The sequence below is a fragment of the Aquila chrysaetos genome, chromosome 11 (assembly GCF_900496995.4).
Source record: "Aquila chrysaetos chrysaetos chromosome 11, bAquChr1.4, whole genome shotgun sequence".
Lineage (NCBI taxonomy): Eukaryota > Metazoa > Chordata > Aves > Accipitriformes > Accipitridae > Aquila > Aquila chrysaetos.
This window is the reverse complement of record NC_044014.1, coordinates 11,627,041-11,646,848: the sequence shown is the minus strand read 5'-3', so window position 1 is coordinate 11,646,848 and position 19,808 is coordinate 11,627,041. Positions and strand designations below refer to the sequence as shown.

At 47.1% G+C, this 19,808-nt stretch overlaps 1 protein-coding gene and 1 long non-coding RNA gene across 5 annotated transcripts in view; both read left to right on the top strand.

Annotated features, from left to right (window-relative positions):
- Positions 1-5,292, top strand: part of SHOC2 (SHOC2 leucine rich repeat scaffold protein) — a 70,699-nt gene extending 65,407 nt beyond the window's left edge. For all 4 annotated transcript variants that reach the window (XM_030030626.2, XM_030030625.2, XM_030030628.2 and 1 more), the window contains exon 9: positions 608-5,292. In XM_030030626.2, the coding sequence (XP_029886486.1) occupies positions 608-816 (209 nt within the window). In that variant the 3' untranslated portion in view covers positions 817-5,292. The remainder of the gene's footprint in view (positions 1-607) is intronic.
- A 6,684-nt stretch (positions 5,293-11,976) lies between these two features.
- On the top strand, positions 11,977-14,422 carry LOC115348571. The gene is made up of 3 exons (XR_003925857.2): positions 11,977-12,116; positions 12,942-13,095; positions 14,240-14,422. It is a non-coding gene; the product is annotated as an uncharacterized LOC115348571 (long non-coding RNA).
- The last annotated feature ends 5,386 nt before the right edge of the window (positions 14,423-19,808 follow it).

Sequence of the window (19,808 nt, the reverse complement as noted above, 5' to 3'; positions counted from 1 at the left end):
TTCCAGCTTCTGGTTAATCTATTGCAGTATCTGTAGTAGAGGCAAGTCGTAAAATTTGAATTCAGGAAAAAAATTTCACACAGGTTTGTTCCATTTAATAAATTCACTGCTGTGCAGAGATCTCTCCTGCTTTCTTCCTGTAGCACATTACAGTTACAGCTTCAGGTCTTTAATATATGGGTTCTAATTACATAAATGTATGGCATAGATATTTTTAAAGAAATAATAGAAACTGTATGCTATAAATATTTTCTAGGCCCTTCTAACTAGATAGCTATTCAATGTTGCCTGCAGTTGCAAAGCACTTGGCTAAACAGTTATGGTGAAGTCCCTCTCAGTTATCTGACTCTGTGTATTCTCAGTTCAGTTGTTATCTAAAGGAGCTGTAGTAGTGGATATTTTTACGGGAAGCTAAAGCAAATTGGTTCTTGCTTGGGTACCAGTGAACAGAAAACTTGCTGTGCTTGAAAACAGGAGCTTGGATGAGTCACTGACTCAAAATTCTATATAGTAAAGAATCTTCAAGTGGACTTAGACCTTCTGTCTAGAAGTTATAAACTGCATGAATCAAAAAAAATACTACTTTGTATTATTTTATTTTAACCAGGTACACTGGAGAATCTGGAAGAACTGTATTTGAATGACAACCCCAATCTGCACAGCCTTCCCTTTGAGCTGGCTCTTTGCAGCAAACTGTCAATAATGAGTATTGAGAACTGCCCGCTCAGCCACCTTCCACCTCAGATTGTTGCAGGAGGACCCTCCTTCATCATTCAGTTCCTAAAGATGCAGGGACCATATCGTGCCATGGTCTGATGCTAATCGGATTGTCCAATACACTGTACAAAACACAAACTGCATTAATGTTGTAATTGTCTGTATATGTATATATAATATAATATATGTGGTTTATATTATATTATATATATATATAAAAATATATAAATAATATAAAAAGGCAAATTTAAGACTGCATTATGTGTTTCTGCTAATAGAGGAATCATAGCCATTTAGATTTTTTTTATTCTGTAAAAATGCTTGTCTAAGTTTTCTTTGCTGAATTTGATGGAATGTCTGAATAATCTGAAAATGCCAGTTCATTTAAAGCAATTGCCAATGAACTCAAAGTTTAAATTTAAGGGACAAAAATAGTTTTGCTTAGATTTACTTTCAGTTAAGAGAAATGTGTAACCTTTATATAATGAACTTTTCTGTTTTCCTCCCTCTTTTTTTTTTTTTTTTTTTTTTTTTTTTTTGTGTCAAAACCTGAAAGGGTCATGTGTCCTGAGGTTGGGATTTTCTTTTAACTTATTTTGAGATTTGAAGCAAATGGTGTTTTTATATTGTTTACAGTCAGAGTAAATCACTGGATTTTGTTTTATTCTGATTTGCTCTGTTTTAATCAATCATATCTAGAATTTATATGCCTCTGCTGATGAATTTTTATCAACCGGTTTGTATACTAAAAACATATACTCATCAGAACAACTGGCAGGTGAAAAGGATGCAGTCAAAACAAAAAGAAAAGAAAAAAAAAGCTTGAATTCCTTTAAGTCTTGCTTCCCTGAGTTATCAGTTGCAGGCATAACATATCTGAACTGAGCCTTTTGCGGTTGGTCTTTTCTAGCACAAGTAAACCTTTTCAGATTGGTAAAAACATTGAGTATACTCAGTGAAGAGCGGTTTTCATTTTGTGAAGTAACGAGTCCATGAGGTCTAACAGTACAGTTAAGTGGCAAGGAAATAATATATATGTACATTTTTATTACAATGTTGAGTCATAAACTACAGCAGGCAATTTTAAGGATTCCTTATAGTCCTTGTACAATAAATGAATGTGTCTTACTTTTAAACACTGCAATATATGTAAGTTTTAAGATTGGTTAACAATGTACTATGGTTTTATATCTTGACTTGCCTTGTACCTCCTTCCATTATGGAACTTCCGTGTCCAAGCACAATATCTTCACACTGTGCTGTTTTGCTGCTGAACTAAATGCACTTTTCCCCACAGCTGGGGCACTTGCTTCAAAATATTCAGTTCAGTATCTTGATTATTCTTTTTTAACTTCATCCTATCTGTTTCAGTATTAAACCGATCTATTAAAAAAGAGGCACCTTTTTCATTTGTGCATAGATGTTGGTAGCTCAAGAGAAACACTGTAAGTAGTGGACATTCAGTTTTATCATGACTTTATTGGTTGTTTAAAAGGCAGAAGATGCTTCAGGGAGACTTACACTATTGCTGCACTTGTAGGGCCAGTTGTCCTTTTTCAGGAGGGTAGGAACTCGAGGCGGTTACATTCCACAGTTACTCAAGAACTGTCCAGTTTATAGTCATTGGAATTGCTGCTGGGGTAGTGTGACTTACAGGACTGTACCTCTTGAACAAAATCAAATCAATCGATGCCATGGGAAATCTATTTCACATGCAGAAGTTTGGGGAATATTATTTCTGGCTTCCAGGCATGCTTACTTAGACGTATTGCCTTGATCTATTTGCATTCTGTTTTGTCGTACGTCTTTTCATTAACAAGGAGTAAGTTTTAATGGAAGGCAGGTGGAGATATAAAACCTTAGAGGGCTTAAACATGCTGTAAAACTATTGTAGATGTCACTGGATTTTACTAAGTAATGTTCTGTTCTTTCTCACACGCTCTGTCTCTCTGTCCCCTCCCCCCCCTTTTTTTTTTTACATCTACTGTAGCTTTTCAGTTTAGACTTTCTTTAGTTTATAAAAGGCTAGTTCCTTACAGTTCTGCCTGAAGTTAATCTTTCTCAGCATTAAGGTGTTAAAATATGAAGATGCTGAAATGCTTAGTATCAAGACTGTAATCTAACTTCTGAATATACTGCTAAATCCGTATTTGTGCCCTCAGGTCACTAGAGGAAACTGGTTTGATTAATATGGTTCCTTAAAACAAAAGTGGCGACCCCTTGTGTTCTCAAGCATTGGTCTCATTCCCTGTCTGCTCCTCAATCCCATTTTTATAAGAGTTGACGGGATTGAATTTGTTTAGTTTGTAAATATGTTGATTATTCACCTTGTTAAGGTACATGGTTAATGACTGTATGATTGGAGCTGACCCTCTCTCACATAAATTCTTGTGGAGAAGTTGGCTACCAAAATAGTGCTCGTTACACTCGCTTAAAAACAAACTATTCTTTTCATTACACTTATAGGAATAAATAAAGCTATGTTTTAATTCATTACTATATTAAAAACAGGATATTTTTTCAAACTATCTTTGTACTAGTATGGTTGTTGCAATGCCAGATAATCCTGAGCCCTGTTTTAGGAGTTTAATTTTATACATTCTGAGGTGAATGCTTATTTTTTCAGTGTCTAAAGAGAGATTTGAATAAAAGCAGTGAGAGAAGTTCTGGTACAGGAGAAATCAAGTCAAAGAATTTGAAAAGTTCTTTAAAATTATCCAAAAGTTTAAGTATTAAATGTGGGGCATGGATTGGGAATAGATGCATATAAATCCGTATAGTACATACATGGATTTATATCCAAATCCATACACAGATCCGTATAAATCCAGCTGTTTTGATCATTCAAAACAGTCTTACATCCTGACATAACAGACTTGCATTTCCCAGGATGCTGGATTGTTAACTGGTGCGGTTTCTAAATTGTATTTAATGCCTGATGACATTCAGATGGACACACATGCTGTCTTATAGGTGTTTTAAGAATTTTGTTTGGCCTAATCAAAGTATGAATGGAAAGAACTTCATCCGGCCAAGTATGTATACATATATGTATATGTGTATCTATGTATGTATGAAAGCATAGACAAGGTGGAGAAATTAATTCTTTATGGCATCTTTGAAAACATGATGGAGAAACAGGTGATTCCCAGATAACTTGTATTAAATATTTATCCCCCTTGCCACACTGGGGGAAATAATTTAGAAGGGTTATTGAAAAGTGTGACAATCTTTACTTTGAGTGAAAATCATTACCTTAATTGCTTGCCCATAGACAAAATATCAATTTTATATGTGTCTGTGCTTATGTACATAAGAATATGTACATATACACATGCCCCATAAAGACACTATCCTGAATCATGCCTTGATTTAACAAGCTAAATTACTGTACTATAGACTCTATAGTATTATGGAAGTCTGTTAAGGTGTAAAGCAGATTAGGGATTTGTTAAACAATGAAAAGAAGAAATAACTGCAGTTGTGACTCGTGTTGGTCACATACTGCATTTAAATTCACTAAATAGAAAGTTGTTTGGTAATTCTTTGCAAAAATGTTTTCTTTTAGTATAAGGAGTTAAAGTTCTGTCTCTGGCTGTCCCATATTTAAGTTCGTCACCAAAGTTGTCTAGTATAAATGCAATGGAAATGCTGCTTGTAAAGTTGGGTCACACAGTTATGTAATTGGCACTTTTCAGTTTGCCAGATGCTATTGGAAACTTTGAAATTTATACACCCTTTTTAGAAAGAGATTTGGGTTGTAGAATATTTGCTTCAGTGCCTCTCGGATTTAGGTTTTCTTTGCAGTTTTGTCCATCTTTTGCTAATGTTGTGTGAGAAAGTGCATGTTCAGACTTCTTGAAGGTTGTGTTTGCTCATGTACATGATTTAGTAAATTAGTACTCAGACTGTCTAGCTGGTTAGCGCTGAAACCCATTGTGTCACCTGGAATTCAAGTATCATCTTTAATCCTGGGAGTTTGAAAAATAGCTTTTATTTAACAATTAGAAAACTTTGAGAGGTTATTTCTCCCCCCCCCCCCCTTTTTTTTTTTTAAACCCCCAAATAAATTAAATTTCTGTACCAATACAAACCCATCTGAGGGGAGTCTTCATATCTGGATGCAACTAAGAATTTTCATATAGTCAGTATCACACCTCGGTTGTATGAAATTGGCATGCTGGAATAGCTTCTAATTAGACATTAGAAATGTGCAGTTGGCAGTAATTTGCACAACACAAACTTCAAGGCACAGTAAGGACAATTACAAACAAACAATAGTATCTACAAATGGTTTTTGGTTTTATGTTAGCAAAGATCAGAAAATTATGTTTTATTATTCTGATGTTTAGGTCTTATCCAGGACTGCACAGGACTTTTGCTGTGGAAAAATACCAGACCACGCTAATTTTGTGGTTAAAAGCTAAACAAGAGTGTAAACAGTCTACAAAAATGTACTTTTAATCTGAATTATTGTAATGTTGATTGTTATGTCTATATAAAAGATTGCCTTGCTTTTTTATAAGAGTCATTCTGTATCAATGCATTCATTATAAATAGTATATTTGTAAATAAGCTGCCACTGAGTCTTTTGAAAGTTTTCTAGTATTTCTAGTCTAACATTAACTTGGATGTAACTTTTGCAGCGCCCCAGATTATCACGAACTGCTTTCTTATTATATACTCATCACTCTTCAAAAGAGCTCAAGTAAAATATAGATTTTCATGTAGAGTAATTACAGGAAACTTGAAAAGTTGCATGATAGTAACTGCTTTACTCAGTCATGTAGATTGGACACCTTTTATAAAGCAAATGTTGGTAAAATCTTTTATTTTCATTTTGTTATTGTACAGTAGGGCATATAGTAAAAAAGAAAACAAAACCCTTTCTCTCTGAAAGGGAAAATAAATCTTGGATTTTAGTGCAAAATGCATTTCAACAACAACAAAATTAAAGTAGGTATAGAATTCTGGCGCCTAAAAGACAGACAAGGGCATTTAAACTTCTGATTTAATAAAAGACAATATTGCCAAGCTGACATGACACAGCTCTAAACCGATGTCTTTTAACTCTGTAAAGGTCATTATGATAGACAGTCTTTCAAGACGGTCATGCTTACATCATGTCCTACAAACAAAAAAAATGCTAGTATCCTTTGAAGTTAGAATAGAAGGGCCTCACCAGTTTGGATACGATGATGACGAGGAGGGCACTCGTGTACTTGGTATAGCTGATAACTTAAACTGGAACGGGTTCTTGTAGTGTGCAGCAGTCACTCATGCAGTAATCTGAGAATCAGCAGAGATCTGATGTAAGGGCAGAGATAAAAATCAGTAGAGGGTCTGATCAAACTGCCTAAAGGTCTGTCTGTGCGTTGAGTCGATCCCTGTTACTGTAAGTGATCCAGCAATCTGAAAACAAGCTGAGGAATTGGCCAGTCTCATCACAGAGTGGCTGTCCCGTGCCGTGGTGTTGGACCACGCACCATCCCTCCCCAGTCCGACAGGGCTGAGTGGCAGATGCGTACGGAACATAACAGGGACATGCAGTTCCTCTGGCGTACTGCTTCACACCTCACCACCCAGAGTTTGAAGGGCTTGTGACAACGAAACACCATCTGCATCACTGCATTTAGTAGCCGTTGATATATTAGGCAAATTCACAGAAGAAAGTGCTTGCTGCTTTTTTTGTTTGTTTGTTTTTTAAATTCTAAATCTATTTGTATTTCTGGCCTCTGCAACATCCTGTATCTAATAATTCTACAATATAATTATGTGCTGGGAGAAAAAGTACTTCCTTTTGTTTGTTTGAAACCACACCACCTTATTTCATTTGGTGACTCCTAGTTCTTATATTCTGAGAAATTTATGAACAAGCTTTTTCCTGTTCATCTGCTTTTTCCTGCTCTTGAGGGTTTTTTCATAAATGGCAGTGTTTTTTCTTCAAGTCATAGAGTTCTAGTTTCTTAGCTTCTCTTCCATTCCGTCGTAATTCTTGTTGCCTTTCTTCATAGTTTTCTAGTCCCAGCTCTGATTCTTTTTCCTAATTCGTGGCCTTTCGCAAGCTATTTTGTTCTTTGTGTGCTTCTAGTTTGTGAAATAAAAGTACAGCTCTGTTATGAAAATTAAAGTTGAGTGGGTGATGAAGTTTAGCGCTAAACTCCAGTGGGGAATAATCCCACTAGGCAATGATCGGATTGGGGTTTAGACTTCAGATGCCAGCCACCCGCTGCAACAATGAATTGTTTCCTCTGATTAGCTATAACTGATTCTCATCATCTCTTGCAACTAGGTATGAGAAACAAAATTAATATTAAATTTTACATAAGTATGCTGATTTAAATAATGCCAGCATTTAAAATACTCTGCTCATGCTAGTAAGAGTGCATAGGTTTGGAAGATGTGACTTTTGAATATTTCCACTGGTCTTCTTAAACTGTCAAAGCTCAACATTTTCTGAAAATACTGGGAAATTTCTAGTGTTGTTTCTTTGGAAGAGAGGTTGAAGACCGACAGTGCAGTGGTTGAGTTTAATTTTCTTCCTTGAAGCCTTTGCAGAAAACCATGTAAGAAATTCCCATAGTTTACAAGGAAAAGAAAAAGCAATTTCCCCCTGCCCCAGTACCATCCTGCCGATAATCGGTGTCAGCCAGACAGCGCTTGGCAGCCACCGGGACTGGGAGGAACTTGCTGGCCATGACCACTTTCTGTTCAAATGGTTGAAGTGAGCATCCACAGATGAGCCTGGCCTCAGAAGAACCATGCATGTTGGCTCTAATTGAGTGAAAAGAGAAGAAAATATCTTGTTTCTGGCACCGTATGTCCTAAAGGCTGTATTAAAGGTCTGAAAAATGCGCAGACGGTGTCTTCCGTGACTCTGGCGAGACAAACAGATTACACATTTGTGTAATTAATCCAGCCTAAGTCCTTCAGGGTACCGAGTCTCCCAATGCTGCGCTCCAGTGACGGGTCCTACTTTCCACTGGTGGGAAGTTGTGGATTTAGATACCTACTGTATGTTGAAGTGTTTAGTGTGCAAATACTGTATACAATCTGGATGCTGGGCAGCTTTATAGGGTACAGCTGGTGCTTTGAACTGTCTGTGGTGGCAACAGTAGAAAAAAGGTGTTAAAGGGCTGGAGATGGTTAGCTTTGATACAGCTAGAAGAGGCTGAGTGCCTTGAAAGCTAATTTGTTGTGTTTTCGCAATCCATCTCAGTCAAATAAAATACATCATCTCTTCGTACAAGCCTTGCCTCACTTAGGATTGTAAGAGTGGGAGAAAATTTGATTACCAAGATCAAATGATGATGTTTTAGAGGAGGAGCCATCTGGAGTATTTGAGTGAGCAGCTGGCAGCCTGGGCTGCACAGTTAATGATCTGACTGTATGCCTTGCAACTATTTTTTTCCACTGCAAAACCTTTTAAGAGTCTTTAGAGATCAATCTACCCCACTGCCTCTGAGTAAGATGCTATCTGCAAAATTGCACACAAGTGTTCCCTTTTAAAAGCTCTTTCCACAACACCCTCTTTTTCCTTTCTATTGGTAAAGTATTTCTTTGTTGAGACTCATAATGAATCCTTAATTTGCTGTAGTTTGGTAGTTGATTTGCTTGACCTAGTAGTAGCTGGTTTGCTTTTTGTCCTGCATTATTACAGCTGTGCTGCCTGAAGTGATTTCCAAACTTCACGTGGACAGTTTTAACAAAAATACATTTTTCCGTGAAAATCTTAAAATGTTGTTTGAAAACAGCCATGGTAAGAGTAACACAGTAAAACTCTTCTCTCTCTATGACCCAAGTTTTTTGGATGCCCTTCAGCTTTTTTCGGTCCTTGCCAAGTACGTTAACTGAATGGGAGGCTGCAGCTGAGAAGTCTGAAATCATTTCTCTTTGCCAGCATAGCAGAGGGCAACAAATTCAGCTAGGTAAGGAGCTGCTGGTCAACAAGGCAGCTCTGATTTCAGGCTTTGTAATCTTCTCCAAGTAAAGTCCTTCTTTTTAGGCATTTCCAGTCTCCCAAGAAGCCACGTCAGACAGCACCGTACGGTTCTGGTGTGGGGGACCAGGAGGGATTCCCAGCAGCACCAGAATTGGAGGTCTGCCTGGAAGGGCTGAAAGGCACTGGAGGAAATTCCCTAAAATCAAGTTGAGGAAAGTGGTAAGCGGGTCCCCTGCGGCCAGCATCTCCTGGTTGGTGCTGTTGATAGCCCGCACCCAGCTGCAGCGCCGGGGACAGCCTGCCAGGCAGGAGAGAGCGGAGCCAAGATTCTTGGGTCTGTGGCTCCACCAGATGGATGGTGCTGGAGCCAGGCCACGGCTTCTTGAGAAGAAGCGTTTGAAATTTGGTGGTGGTGGGGTTATGTCACATTAAAACAGAACCGTATTTGGAAGTAGCAGAATCCTCCGTGAGAAGGAGGGGCTTTTCCAGCAGTGCCTGGTTTTTTCGCTGTAAGCTCTTGCAGTGTCACATCTGATCTCATCCTCTCCACTTGTGCTCTCGCCTCCCATGTCTCCTACTTCAGATTTCCCTCTTTTTGCAAACAGCTTGTTACCTCATCCCGGTGCTTCTCACACTGTGCTGAGCTGAAGTAAGCGGAGAAGGGCAGGGAGAGCAAAATGATGATGTGGGACCAGTGGCTTCCGATCCATATACCTGTTGGTGCATCCAGTTCTTCCGAACTCGCTTTGTATCGGGTACAAGCCCCTTTTCTCTAGTTCTGTTGTAGAATGGATGCACCAGGAGAAAAACAGAATTTGGGAACAGATGGCTGGGAGAGGGAAATATAAAAGATGGATCTGCTGCACGTGGCACAGCTGTGTGTTGCTCTGCAGCTTCTCTGTTGGCTCCTGGGACACTTGGTTTATAGAGCCCAGCCAGGTTTTCACATGGTGTCTCAGAGTCCCTGTGAAGGGTTTTGATGTCTGAGTACTTACCAAAGAAATTATTTGGCTTGGGATACGTGTCAAGACTTGGATAGGAATGAACTTTGATTAAATGACAATTCTGTGGCCAATCTTTGCTCCAAACTATTTAGGAATAAGGATGAATGTCTTAGTTTTTGAAGTGACACGGAGCACTTAGCAGTCCATAAAGAGTTCTGAAATATGTGTAATGCTTAATAATACTCATCGCTTTTGCTTTAGGAAAACCCGTGTGCTCCCACAATTAAATTTTTAGTGAAATATTAATGAGAAAATGACATTCTCATTTCATACAGATACTTAATTCCCCAGAAACATTAAAACATTTAGATTTTCTTAAGATATTTGTTGAAGTTGCCACAACTGCTTTTTACCACTCTTGTCTCTAGCTCTGCTTAAGGAAAATTGAGATTGGATTGTAGTGAGGAATCAACGGTGATCTTCAGTGACTTCAACTCCAGAGGATTTTGCTGGCCTGGCGAGGTGTTCCAGTGCCCGGAGACACTGGGAACCCTCCTCGGTAGCAAACCTGAGCCTGGTTCCTGGCTGGCTTGGTGGGTGGTTGTTCCCGTATACCCTGTCTGCTGGGCAGGGCGAAAGGTATCCTCAACAAAACAGTTTTGAGGGGCTGTCGATTAAAGCCAGTTGAAATCTGCAATGAGCTGCCTTTCTGAGGATTTGGGGGATATTTTTAGCCTAGCTGAACTGAAAGGGTGCTGTTAAGCCTTGAGATTTTGGTTGCGCTGTTTTCCTCTTGATGTGTCTGATTGCACTGGGACTACGCCTCCGGTAATGCTTGGATGCTGTACAGCAATTTCCACTTCTTTGCGGTTATGACCCAGCAAATGGCTTGGCCTCAACAAGTGGAAAGAAGAGTTCAGGGCTAGTTCAATGCTCCCCATCTGTAGGGGAGGTCCAATGTTTCTCACAAAGTTTGTTTTCCCTTTCAATACTTCTGCCCTTGCATTTAACTGGTGCTGACAGGCTGAATAGCAGAATTGTACATGAAGTAGTGGAGATTTCTCCTTTTCCTCCCCCCGGCCATAGCTCCCATCGGTTACTCTCGGAGTAGCAGAGGGTGTTAAAGACATCAAGCCTTGTGAGGATGGGGACTGCATCCTGTGCTGATGAGAGCACTGCCCTGCAGCATCCTTCATCTGAGTGCAAAGACAAAACTGGCAGAAGAATTTGCCAGCATCGCTCTGTGCAGGGTTGAAAATGACTTCTCAGGGAAAAAAAAGGAAGAGGGTTTGTTTGTAGCGCCAGAGATTAATGCTTGTTGGTATGTGTTTAGTTTTCTGTGACGTTTCAGGGCAAGACTTGGATTATTTTGCTCTTGAATTTTGTATGGCAGGAATTTCCCTTGCTACCTATGCTGTTTCCAGGGAAAAGGAAAATCTGAGTTGAAAAAGCACAAGTGGAGATATATTATACCTCTTCTCTCAGCATCTAGTATATCAGCCTGCCTTCTCTAAGTGCTTTGTCCTGATTACACATTACCACCCTCGGTATACTATTCCCAGATAGGATAAATGTTTCCTGGGGAGAGAGCTATTTCATATTGCTGAAAAGCAACTGATGGTGCTGAATAAGCAAATAAATCAAAAGCTGGTGTTTAAACTTAATTTGAGCCTCTCAGGAAAAAAAAACTGCGTAGGGATAATTGCATTGTAGGCAACGAGGGAATGAGCGCAGTAACGATGATGGATTTCCCTCTGCGGCACGTTGCATGCAGGATCTGCAAACCACCGTGAGGATGGAATCCCTGGCTCTGGAGAGAAGAGCCCTCCCTCCTGTGCCCGCCAGATGATGAATGTTTCTGTCACCTTCCAGCTTACCTGGCTATCATCACGCAGGCCGGGAAGGTGTCGGACCATCCGCCAGCCGGAGTTCAAACGCGGGGCTGTACCCGCTCTGCGAGCTCTCCTCTTCGGGAAGTCCCCCCGTGGAGGAGGCAGGTCCCCGCGGAGCAGATCCATGTGCAAACATTTCTGCCGTGTCCAAGGGGATGGATCGTGACCGGGGTGTGGGAAAGGGGGGCCTGGCCTTGGGGGAAATCTCCCCTTCTACACGGCCTGATGGCAAAGGGGCAGCACGGGGAGAAAGCACCTCTAGAGAGTTGGCGAAGGCAAGCTCTCCCCAGCACCCCAGGTGCTCGTAACACCCGCCTGAGTCCACAGTAAAGGTTTTTCCTTGAAGGTATTTTTGTCCCTTCCCAACGCCCTTCCTCCTCCACCCACCGCAACCCTGGCAGATGGTTCAGCTGAGGTGGGGAAGGAAAAGCCTCAAGTCAGGAGGACGCTGCTCACCCTGACGTTTTTTCCTGGGGGCTTAGCTCAGCCCGCGCCTTTAGCTAAGCTGGGTTTGATCACTGGGAGACCTGAGTTTGCCCTACCCTGTGCTGCTCTTCTGCAGCTCTCTTGGCTTACTGTCCCCCTGGGAGCTGGAGCTGGGACTTCCCCAGGGTGAGCCAGGTGGGTTTTTTGGGCAGAGGCTGGAGGGCAGGAGGGTGGGAGGTGGTTACCGGCACCTGGGGGGAGAAGCTACAGCAGCCGGTGGGTTACAGCTGGGGTGTGGGGACAGCAGGGACACAGCGGCGGGGGGGTGGGCAGAGGGTCCTGGGCTGGGAGTCAGCCTGCACGGAGGAGTCTGTATACAGGGCCATGGTTTAGGACAGGGGGACTTCCACAGTGCTGGATGCTGCCCTGTGCCCTCCTTGTGTGTCCCCAGCCCAGGCAGCTGTGGGGGTAACTTGGGAGAAGCTGGGGCAAGGAGAGGTCTCCTTCCAGAGCCCGCTGCAGCTCCTGGATGGCTTCTCAGCGTTATTTGCTTTTGCCACTAGATGGTGAAATAAGTAATAAGGGAAAACACGGAAAAGTCTTGCTCCGTTCTCCAGTGGCCTCCCTCCCTGTGAAACCATGCTGACGTGCTCGGCTTTCTGGGAACCCAGCAATTTCAGGCAATTATCCCCTGGACCTTTTATATGGCTCAGCCTTCAAGAACTGCTGCTGCCACCCTGGCTCTTTGATCTTTTTAACTCTAGTGCTGCCACCCTGGATTCATGTAGACACGGCAAGCTGGGTTAAATGGAGACAGCAAACCTGCTTGATGTAAGTGTGCGTGGAAAGCTGTCTCCTGCTGTAGCAGCCTGCTGTGGTCTGTTTTCTGAAGGGGCTGTGTGATCTGCTCCCCTTTTCCCATGATGATCTGAAGCCTCTGTGAGACCCACACCTTGCCAGGTGGGAACTGCAGCCCTCAATCCCTGCTTGGCTGCTCTCTGTTGTACCCTCTCTTTTCAGAGCTGTTTGCTTTTCTGGAAGCTTTGCTCTGGCCGTGCCAAAGGAGCTTGCTGGGGATGTGCAACAAACCGGAGAGTTACAGCTCACCTGGGGCACTTCTGCCTTCCGAAGAGGGATTGAATGAATATTGCTGACTGCAGCCGCTGGCCCAGAGGTAGCGTCACTGTGTCAGTCTCCGATGGAGATGGTGAAGAACCGGGAGGGAAAGGGCAGAGACACGCGCTCGGACCTTAGGGAGTGGAACTTGAATGAAGGAGTTACTCCTCAGCTGAGTAATTGAATGTTGACCTCTCCCATTGGGAAATTACATGCTTTAAAGTGAGGCAGCCTCAATTTTGCCTTAAACGTGGGCCGGGTCTGCTGATGAAAGGTAGCTCGTTGAGCTGCAGAAACTTGATTGGTTTTGTTTAGGGAAGGTTACAAGGAAAGTTAGCGGCGCCCAACCTTTGTCCTCTCTGAATGCTGGCCTGGGCGCCTCTCCACATGCCCAGGACTACCCGTTCTCCCTCTGAAAACCTGGTGAGAAAACGCTTTCTGGCCATTTCTGCACTGTTCCCTTTGCGGCTGGCTGGAGCGGCTGACGGCAGTGCCCTGCCGGCCCCGGCTCCGGGAGCACGGCAATGCTCCTGGCTCCGTTAAGGCTCGCTGGGGCATCGCTGCAGGGGGGAGCCGGCTGCCTTTGTGCCGGAGCAGATCAAGGAGCACCCACAGGAGCAGGGCTGTGGGTGGGCGACCTCCGGGAGGGAGCAGTGCCAGAGGGTGGGGAGTATCGCCTTCCCTTGCTCTGGCCAGGGCTGGAAGGACTTGGCTGTGTTTTTGCTGTGTTTTGGCTATATGGTCGCATATGTATGGAAAAGCCCGGTGTAGTCTGGTAAAGGGTTTTATGGGAGGCAGTGAGTTAGCCCCCTGAGCGAGGGACTGATGGTGAGCGGTATGGAAGGTCCCCGTAATATATTAGGAATGAACCATAGACTGTTTGGTTTATTTTTCATTATGTTTCTGCTGTTATTGGCTAATTTCAGTGGTATCCATCTTGTGAGCTGGCAGGATGGGAAGCCTGGGGAGGAGGATGGAGCTGCTCCCCAGCACTGAGGGATGGCCCCACAGGTGTTTATTCCTGGCCCCGCTGCAGGATGCAGCGAGTGTGGAGGATTCCCAGATAGGGAACAGTATAAAGAAAATAGGACTGCATAAAAACACGCTTGCCTGTGCTCAACACAGAGGAAAACGTGCATGCAGTATGTACTTGAGGGTGCTACAGAGAGGAAATGCACATTTCTCTCTCCCCTTCTCCCCAGGCATGAAGTGCCTGAAAGGCACGAGGCCAGTGACATGCAGACAGACAGGGAGGTTTCTTGTTCTGCATTGCTCCTCCTGCAGAGCTGAAACGAGCCTTTAATGTTGCAGAGGCCACTGTGACACCAGGCAGAAGCAAAAGAGGGAAAACAATGAATAAATAAACCTGAGGCTTGTGTGAGTGCAGTCTCCGTATCTCAGTCTCACCCCCGGCTGCCACACTACAATCTGTAGCATGGAAATGTTTCTCTTGGCTGTTGGTTTAGGGCTGCGCAATCAAACCTGGTAGTTAAAATCCTGCCGAACAGGGCAGGCAACCCAAACGGCAGCTAATGAGGAAAGGCAAGCAGAGCTTTCAAGCTGTTTGCAAAAAAAACCAAAACCTAACACCGGAGGAGCAGGTGGTCACATAGGATTCATCTTGTGCTGATTTGAGCCAGCGCTCTGCAGATGGGAGGTAGTGAAGAACTGCCGCCGTAAGTAATATTCAGTGTGTGCCTCCTTTCTTTCCCCTCTGAACATCTGATACAGCGACAGCATCCCTGCTCGCAAGGGGATTAGGTGCTAGCACAGACCGCTGTCGCAGCTATCCCTTTCCAACTGTTTTATTCAAATAACTCGGAAAAGTACATCCAGCAGCTGAGTCCGGACAAACTCTGTTGAAAAACATGGCTCTGCAGAAGCCGTTGCTGTGAGATCTATGAAAAGAGCAAATCCTAAACTCGCATGTGCAGCGGCAGACAGGGAAAGGAAGGGCTGTGGGTTTGAATGAGTGTGCAGGAGGAAAAGTGCCTGAGGTCCCAAAGCAGCTGGAGGGGTGGCCAGACCAGTCACACTTCTGATGATTTTTTTTTAAAAATAATTTTTAAAATAAAAGGAAAATATTAATCACAGCATTTGAAACACCTCCTTGGAAATGGATGGTGTGCTTGCTGTATTACTTTGCTGTGGCACCATCATAAACCCAGCAATGTCAGGTTTGCCTGCAGAAGGTCTGTGCCTCTTCCCCTGATAGCTCCTATGGTGTTTTTTTTCCTGGGGTTAACACAGTAAAGGGAAAAACATTTTTTTTTGTGACTTGAGTGCATCTCTGCCAGCTTGCCCAAGGCCTGGAGGAAAATTGGCCAACTCGAAGCTGCCATGAAGGGCTATTCAGTCATTAGTCCACAGGTTGTCACAAGCCACGGGCTTTCGGTGCGTTACCCCCAAGGGAGCCCAGTTACTAAAGCAAATCTTCCTGAAAGACACCCTGCTTTGATTTATTCAAATATACCCAGTAGCATGATCAAAATCTACAGCTACAACGAGGGCTTCCTGCCATGGATATGCAAATATTGACATCAGTGTAAACGAGCAAACCACGGATCTCCTAACACGAAGCAAACTGTGACTGCCGTTTACCTCCAGTTGCAGAGCACCCACGGCTCCAAACCAAGGCTCCCCTCTTTGATGGCTTGTGTCAAGTTGGCACAGAGCTGCTCTTGAAAGCTTTGCTGAGAAATAATTTCTGCACTTTGTTCTAGCGGTTGCCCCTTTTGTGTGCCCCCCCCCCAGGAGTCTGTCCTGCCATGCCTTGAGCGAGCTTTAGGTTTGTCCAGCTTCTGTAACTCTGAACCGGACTGTCCAAAAAGCAAGTCTCGATCCTTCAGCAGCTCTTGTTACTTTTTTCCCTGCCAGAATCTCACTGCTCTTCTGGAAATAAACGATTCCTGGGGTTGCTTGTTCAAAACATGCATTTGCAGCCTTATTACCATAGCGATTCTTTCCCGAGATTATCTCCCCGTATGTGATTTGCTCTGTGCTGTGAGCAGCTCCGAGACCTCCTGAACGTTTCTCAGCTCCTTCTCCCCGAGAGGCAGCAGGGGAGGGTGGTCCCAGCTCCCCCCACGCCACTGGAAGCGATGCTGGAGCTGAAGAGATGTATAAACATGGAAGCAGCGTGCCTAATTAATGACCTGAAACCAGCCGTAAAGGTCAGCTTGTTTGCGAGCGACGCGCTCGCGGTACATGTGCTGAATGCGAACTTCGCTGCCATGCCTCGGAAAGGGCATCGCCGCCTGCCCGGGATGGCGGCTGGCGGAGGGGGATCTGTCAGAGGAGGATCGATAGCCTTCAGCCTCGCTCATTAGTGTGCACCCAGGCTGTCCCCCCTCGCCTGGCCAGCCCGGCTCCTCGCGGGGCTCTGCTGAGAAACCAGGCTGCTTTCTGGGGAAAGGGCAGGCTCCTGCAGCTCTTCGGTGTGCGATGCCGCCAGAGAACAGGCTGTTTTCTGGGCTGTCTCGTCAGGCACTTGTTGACTGAGTTCGAATTGCAGAGTCCTTATAACTCATATCAATGCCGTCAGCAGCATGCATTCAAAAATTGAGCATCTGGATGCAAATGCTGGGGGATTGATATAAAAATTTCATTTACTAGCTGTTTTTTTCCCCTGAAGCTTTTCTCTACAGTCTTCCAGGGGCTACAAATTCAAGTTTCTTGCCTAAGCCCAGGACTCTGGGAGCTGAGGCTTTATGAATATTCCAAATTATCATCAGGCATGGTATAAACTCGTAAAGATGGCTGTCCTGTAGGACAGGGTGTGCCACGGGTTGTCGTGTGAGATTTTAAGGGTCCTTGCCAGCCCCGGCAGTTTCTGATCGCCTTTCATCTCGAGAATTGGGCAGAGCCATGAGATGACCTGCAGAGATAATAAACGGGAGACTTGGCGTTACCGAGCCACTTTGCAGACAGCGCTGAGTGCTTCTAGTGTCATTAAAATCACAGAGATGTCACACGCACCACGATGGTGGCGGTGCGAGGCAAGTGCCTTTGATGAGGCAGGTTTTCTCCCTCTCCGAGATGAACACAATGCCATCCCAGCTGTCCCCTGCTTGCAGAGAGCTCTCTTTCAAGTGGCGTTTCTGGAACAAACCCTTTTCTTCAGGCTTTTGGCCTCGCGTGTTCCCCTCGCGCTCTTTGTCCCAGCGGAGAGCCCTGATCAAAGCTCTGCTCTTGCGACGCGGTGGCTCAGAAGTGATGGCTTGGTTTAGCTTCAGGCGGACTGAGGGTGTCCAGCCACAAAAGGAGACAGAAAATGAAGGCAGCTGGTCGTGTTTTGTTATTTAAATCTACTCTCTGCCTGTGTCGGGGAACGTGGCTCAGCTTTGCAGAGAGCATGGGGGCACGCAGGGTGTTTCCAGAAAGGCACCAGCCCAGGTCTTGAGTAAAGCATCTCAGACAGTCCGTGGTGGCTTTAGCGCAGGTACGCTGCTACAACTGAGGTCAAGCGGGTCAGAGAAGGGGTTATCCATGTCAGGCAGGGCATGGCCTGCAGCCTCCCTCTCTCTGGGTCCTTCCATCCAAGCAGTGACCAAGGAGGCCTCTGCCAGGGGTGATCTCAAGCCCACGCAGGTACCACATACGAGGGAGAGGAAGACCCGCTGCTGAGCAGAACTACGCGTCCTCCTGCAGAGCACGTGGGTCCCCTGCAACGAGCAGAAGGCAGGGGGGATGCTCACAAAGTCCAGCATCTCCTCAACCTCCTGCCTGGCCTTGCCATAGACTTAGGTGAGTCCCTTCATCCTCATGTCTCCGCTTGCCCCTTGCAGTGAAGCCTGTGGTTATACATTGCATTTGCTCTCAGATAGAGATCTTTTGTGCATGCATGTCAGTCATCTTAGGTTCGATTTACAGGTTTTAAGTCACTCCCTGCAGATTGCTCTTTTCCCAGGCAAACTGGTGCAGTGGGTCCTGCGCTCCCTCGCTCAAAGAGTGGGATTCCCCCTCGTTTTCCCTCGCTCGGCCCCGCGCCAGCCCCAGAGGCTGTGCTCTCTGGCTCCCAGACCCTGTCTCGCCCACTCCTGCTCCCTCTCTCACGGGCGTCATTGCTCCTGGGCCTGGCTTATAACACGGTGTGTGGCATAGGGACAAAGATGACAGGGCTTCCTCCATCTCGCAGAGGAAATACGTTCATTGGCCCGAGCGTTCGGCATGGCGATTAATTGAGAGCTGCCTGAATCTGGAGCACCAAGTGAGCATCTTTGGAGCCATCTGAAAATGAGGGAGAAGAGACCGTGAGCGAGAGGATCGGGGCTGGAGTCCGCGTGCCGTACGGGTGAGTAATCTGTACACGCTGAGAGCTGACAGCTTTGGGGGCCGGGCGGGCTACCGGGAATGTCACTATTGCTCTTTCGCCATTAAAAAGTGGGGCAGGATGTGGGGGCAGCTGCCTGCCTGGGGCTGCGGCCCTCCTCCCTTCCTCCTGCCCGTGGGGCTGGGGAGAACCAGCGGGGAGCACGGGGGGAGGCAACGAGGGGGGGGGGCCTACAAGCAAATGTGCTGGGCCTGGCGCTGTGGGATGAGAGCCCTCGTGGGTGCTGCGGGGCGGCAGATCCCGTCCAGCCGGGGCTGAGCCAGCCTGGGGGGGGGGGGGGGGGGTGCCGGGGCTCCTCCTGACCTCCCCCTCGGGTGGGCTGCCCTGCCGTGGGTCGCGGGGTGGGGGGGGGGGGCTCAGCCCCAGGCCGGCGGGTGCAGTGAGGCGCCGCGGCCAGCAGGTGCCACTGCCCCCCCGCGCTGCCCGGGGCCGCCGCCGCCGCCCGCCACGGCGGCAGCGCGGAGCGGGCAGCGCCCTTGCCCGGGGGGCTGCCCTTCCTCGGGTGGGGCTGCCCTTCCTCGGGTGGGGCTGCCCTGCTCCGTGGGGGCGCTGCCCTGCCGCCTCTCCGCCCCGCTGCCAGCGGCGCGGCCGTGCCCTGCCCGCGGGACCGGGAGCCCGGCCCCGAGCAGCCGCCCCGCGGGTGACACGCTGCCCTCGGGGCTCCCACGGCCGCACACCCAGCACCCCGAGCGGAGCTCCACGCACACGCGGGACGGGGGGGGCAGCTTCCACCGCGGGGCGGTCCGGGCTGGCGGCGGCAGGAGCAAGCCCCCAGGCGCAGCGCGGTGGGTGCCCGCAGACCCCGGCACGGCGGGCGCACCCCTCCCCACGCCCGCCCACCCCCACGAAGACGGAGCCTCTGCCCCAGCTCCCCCCGTGCGCATCCCCCCCCGCCCCACGGGTGCGACCCGCCGGTCTCCGCTCCGCGGGGCCGCTCTTCTCTCCGGGCGGGATGAAGCCCCTCCCGCCGCGGGCCGGGCGAGACCCCGGGGCGGTGCGGGGCGGGGGGCAGCGGGCGAGGGGCTGGGGGGGGGGGGGGGTCGTGTGTAAGGGCTGAGGTGCCCGGGGGCGAGCGGGTGTGCAAACCAGAGAAGGGGCCGAGCAGAGAGCGTGTTGCGGGCGTGAGCGCCGGGCGGGGTGAAGGTGCGTGGGCCGGGGTGGGCAGGGGCGAGCGGCGCGGGGGGAGCGTGTGTCCGTGTCGGAGCGGGGGGGCGTGCGGGGTGCGTGTCCGTGTGTGTGTGCGTGCGTGTGTGCGTGTCCGTGTGTGTGTGTGTGTGCGCGCACCGGGGGCAGCTCCCCACGTGGGGCTGACGCGGCACAGCCCCGGCCTGATCCGGGGCTATAAAGCGGCTCGGCGGCGAGCGAGGCAGAGCAGCCGCCGCCGGCTGCAGCCCCGGCCCCGCTCCGCGCCGCTCCGCGCTCCGCTCCGCGCCCCGCTC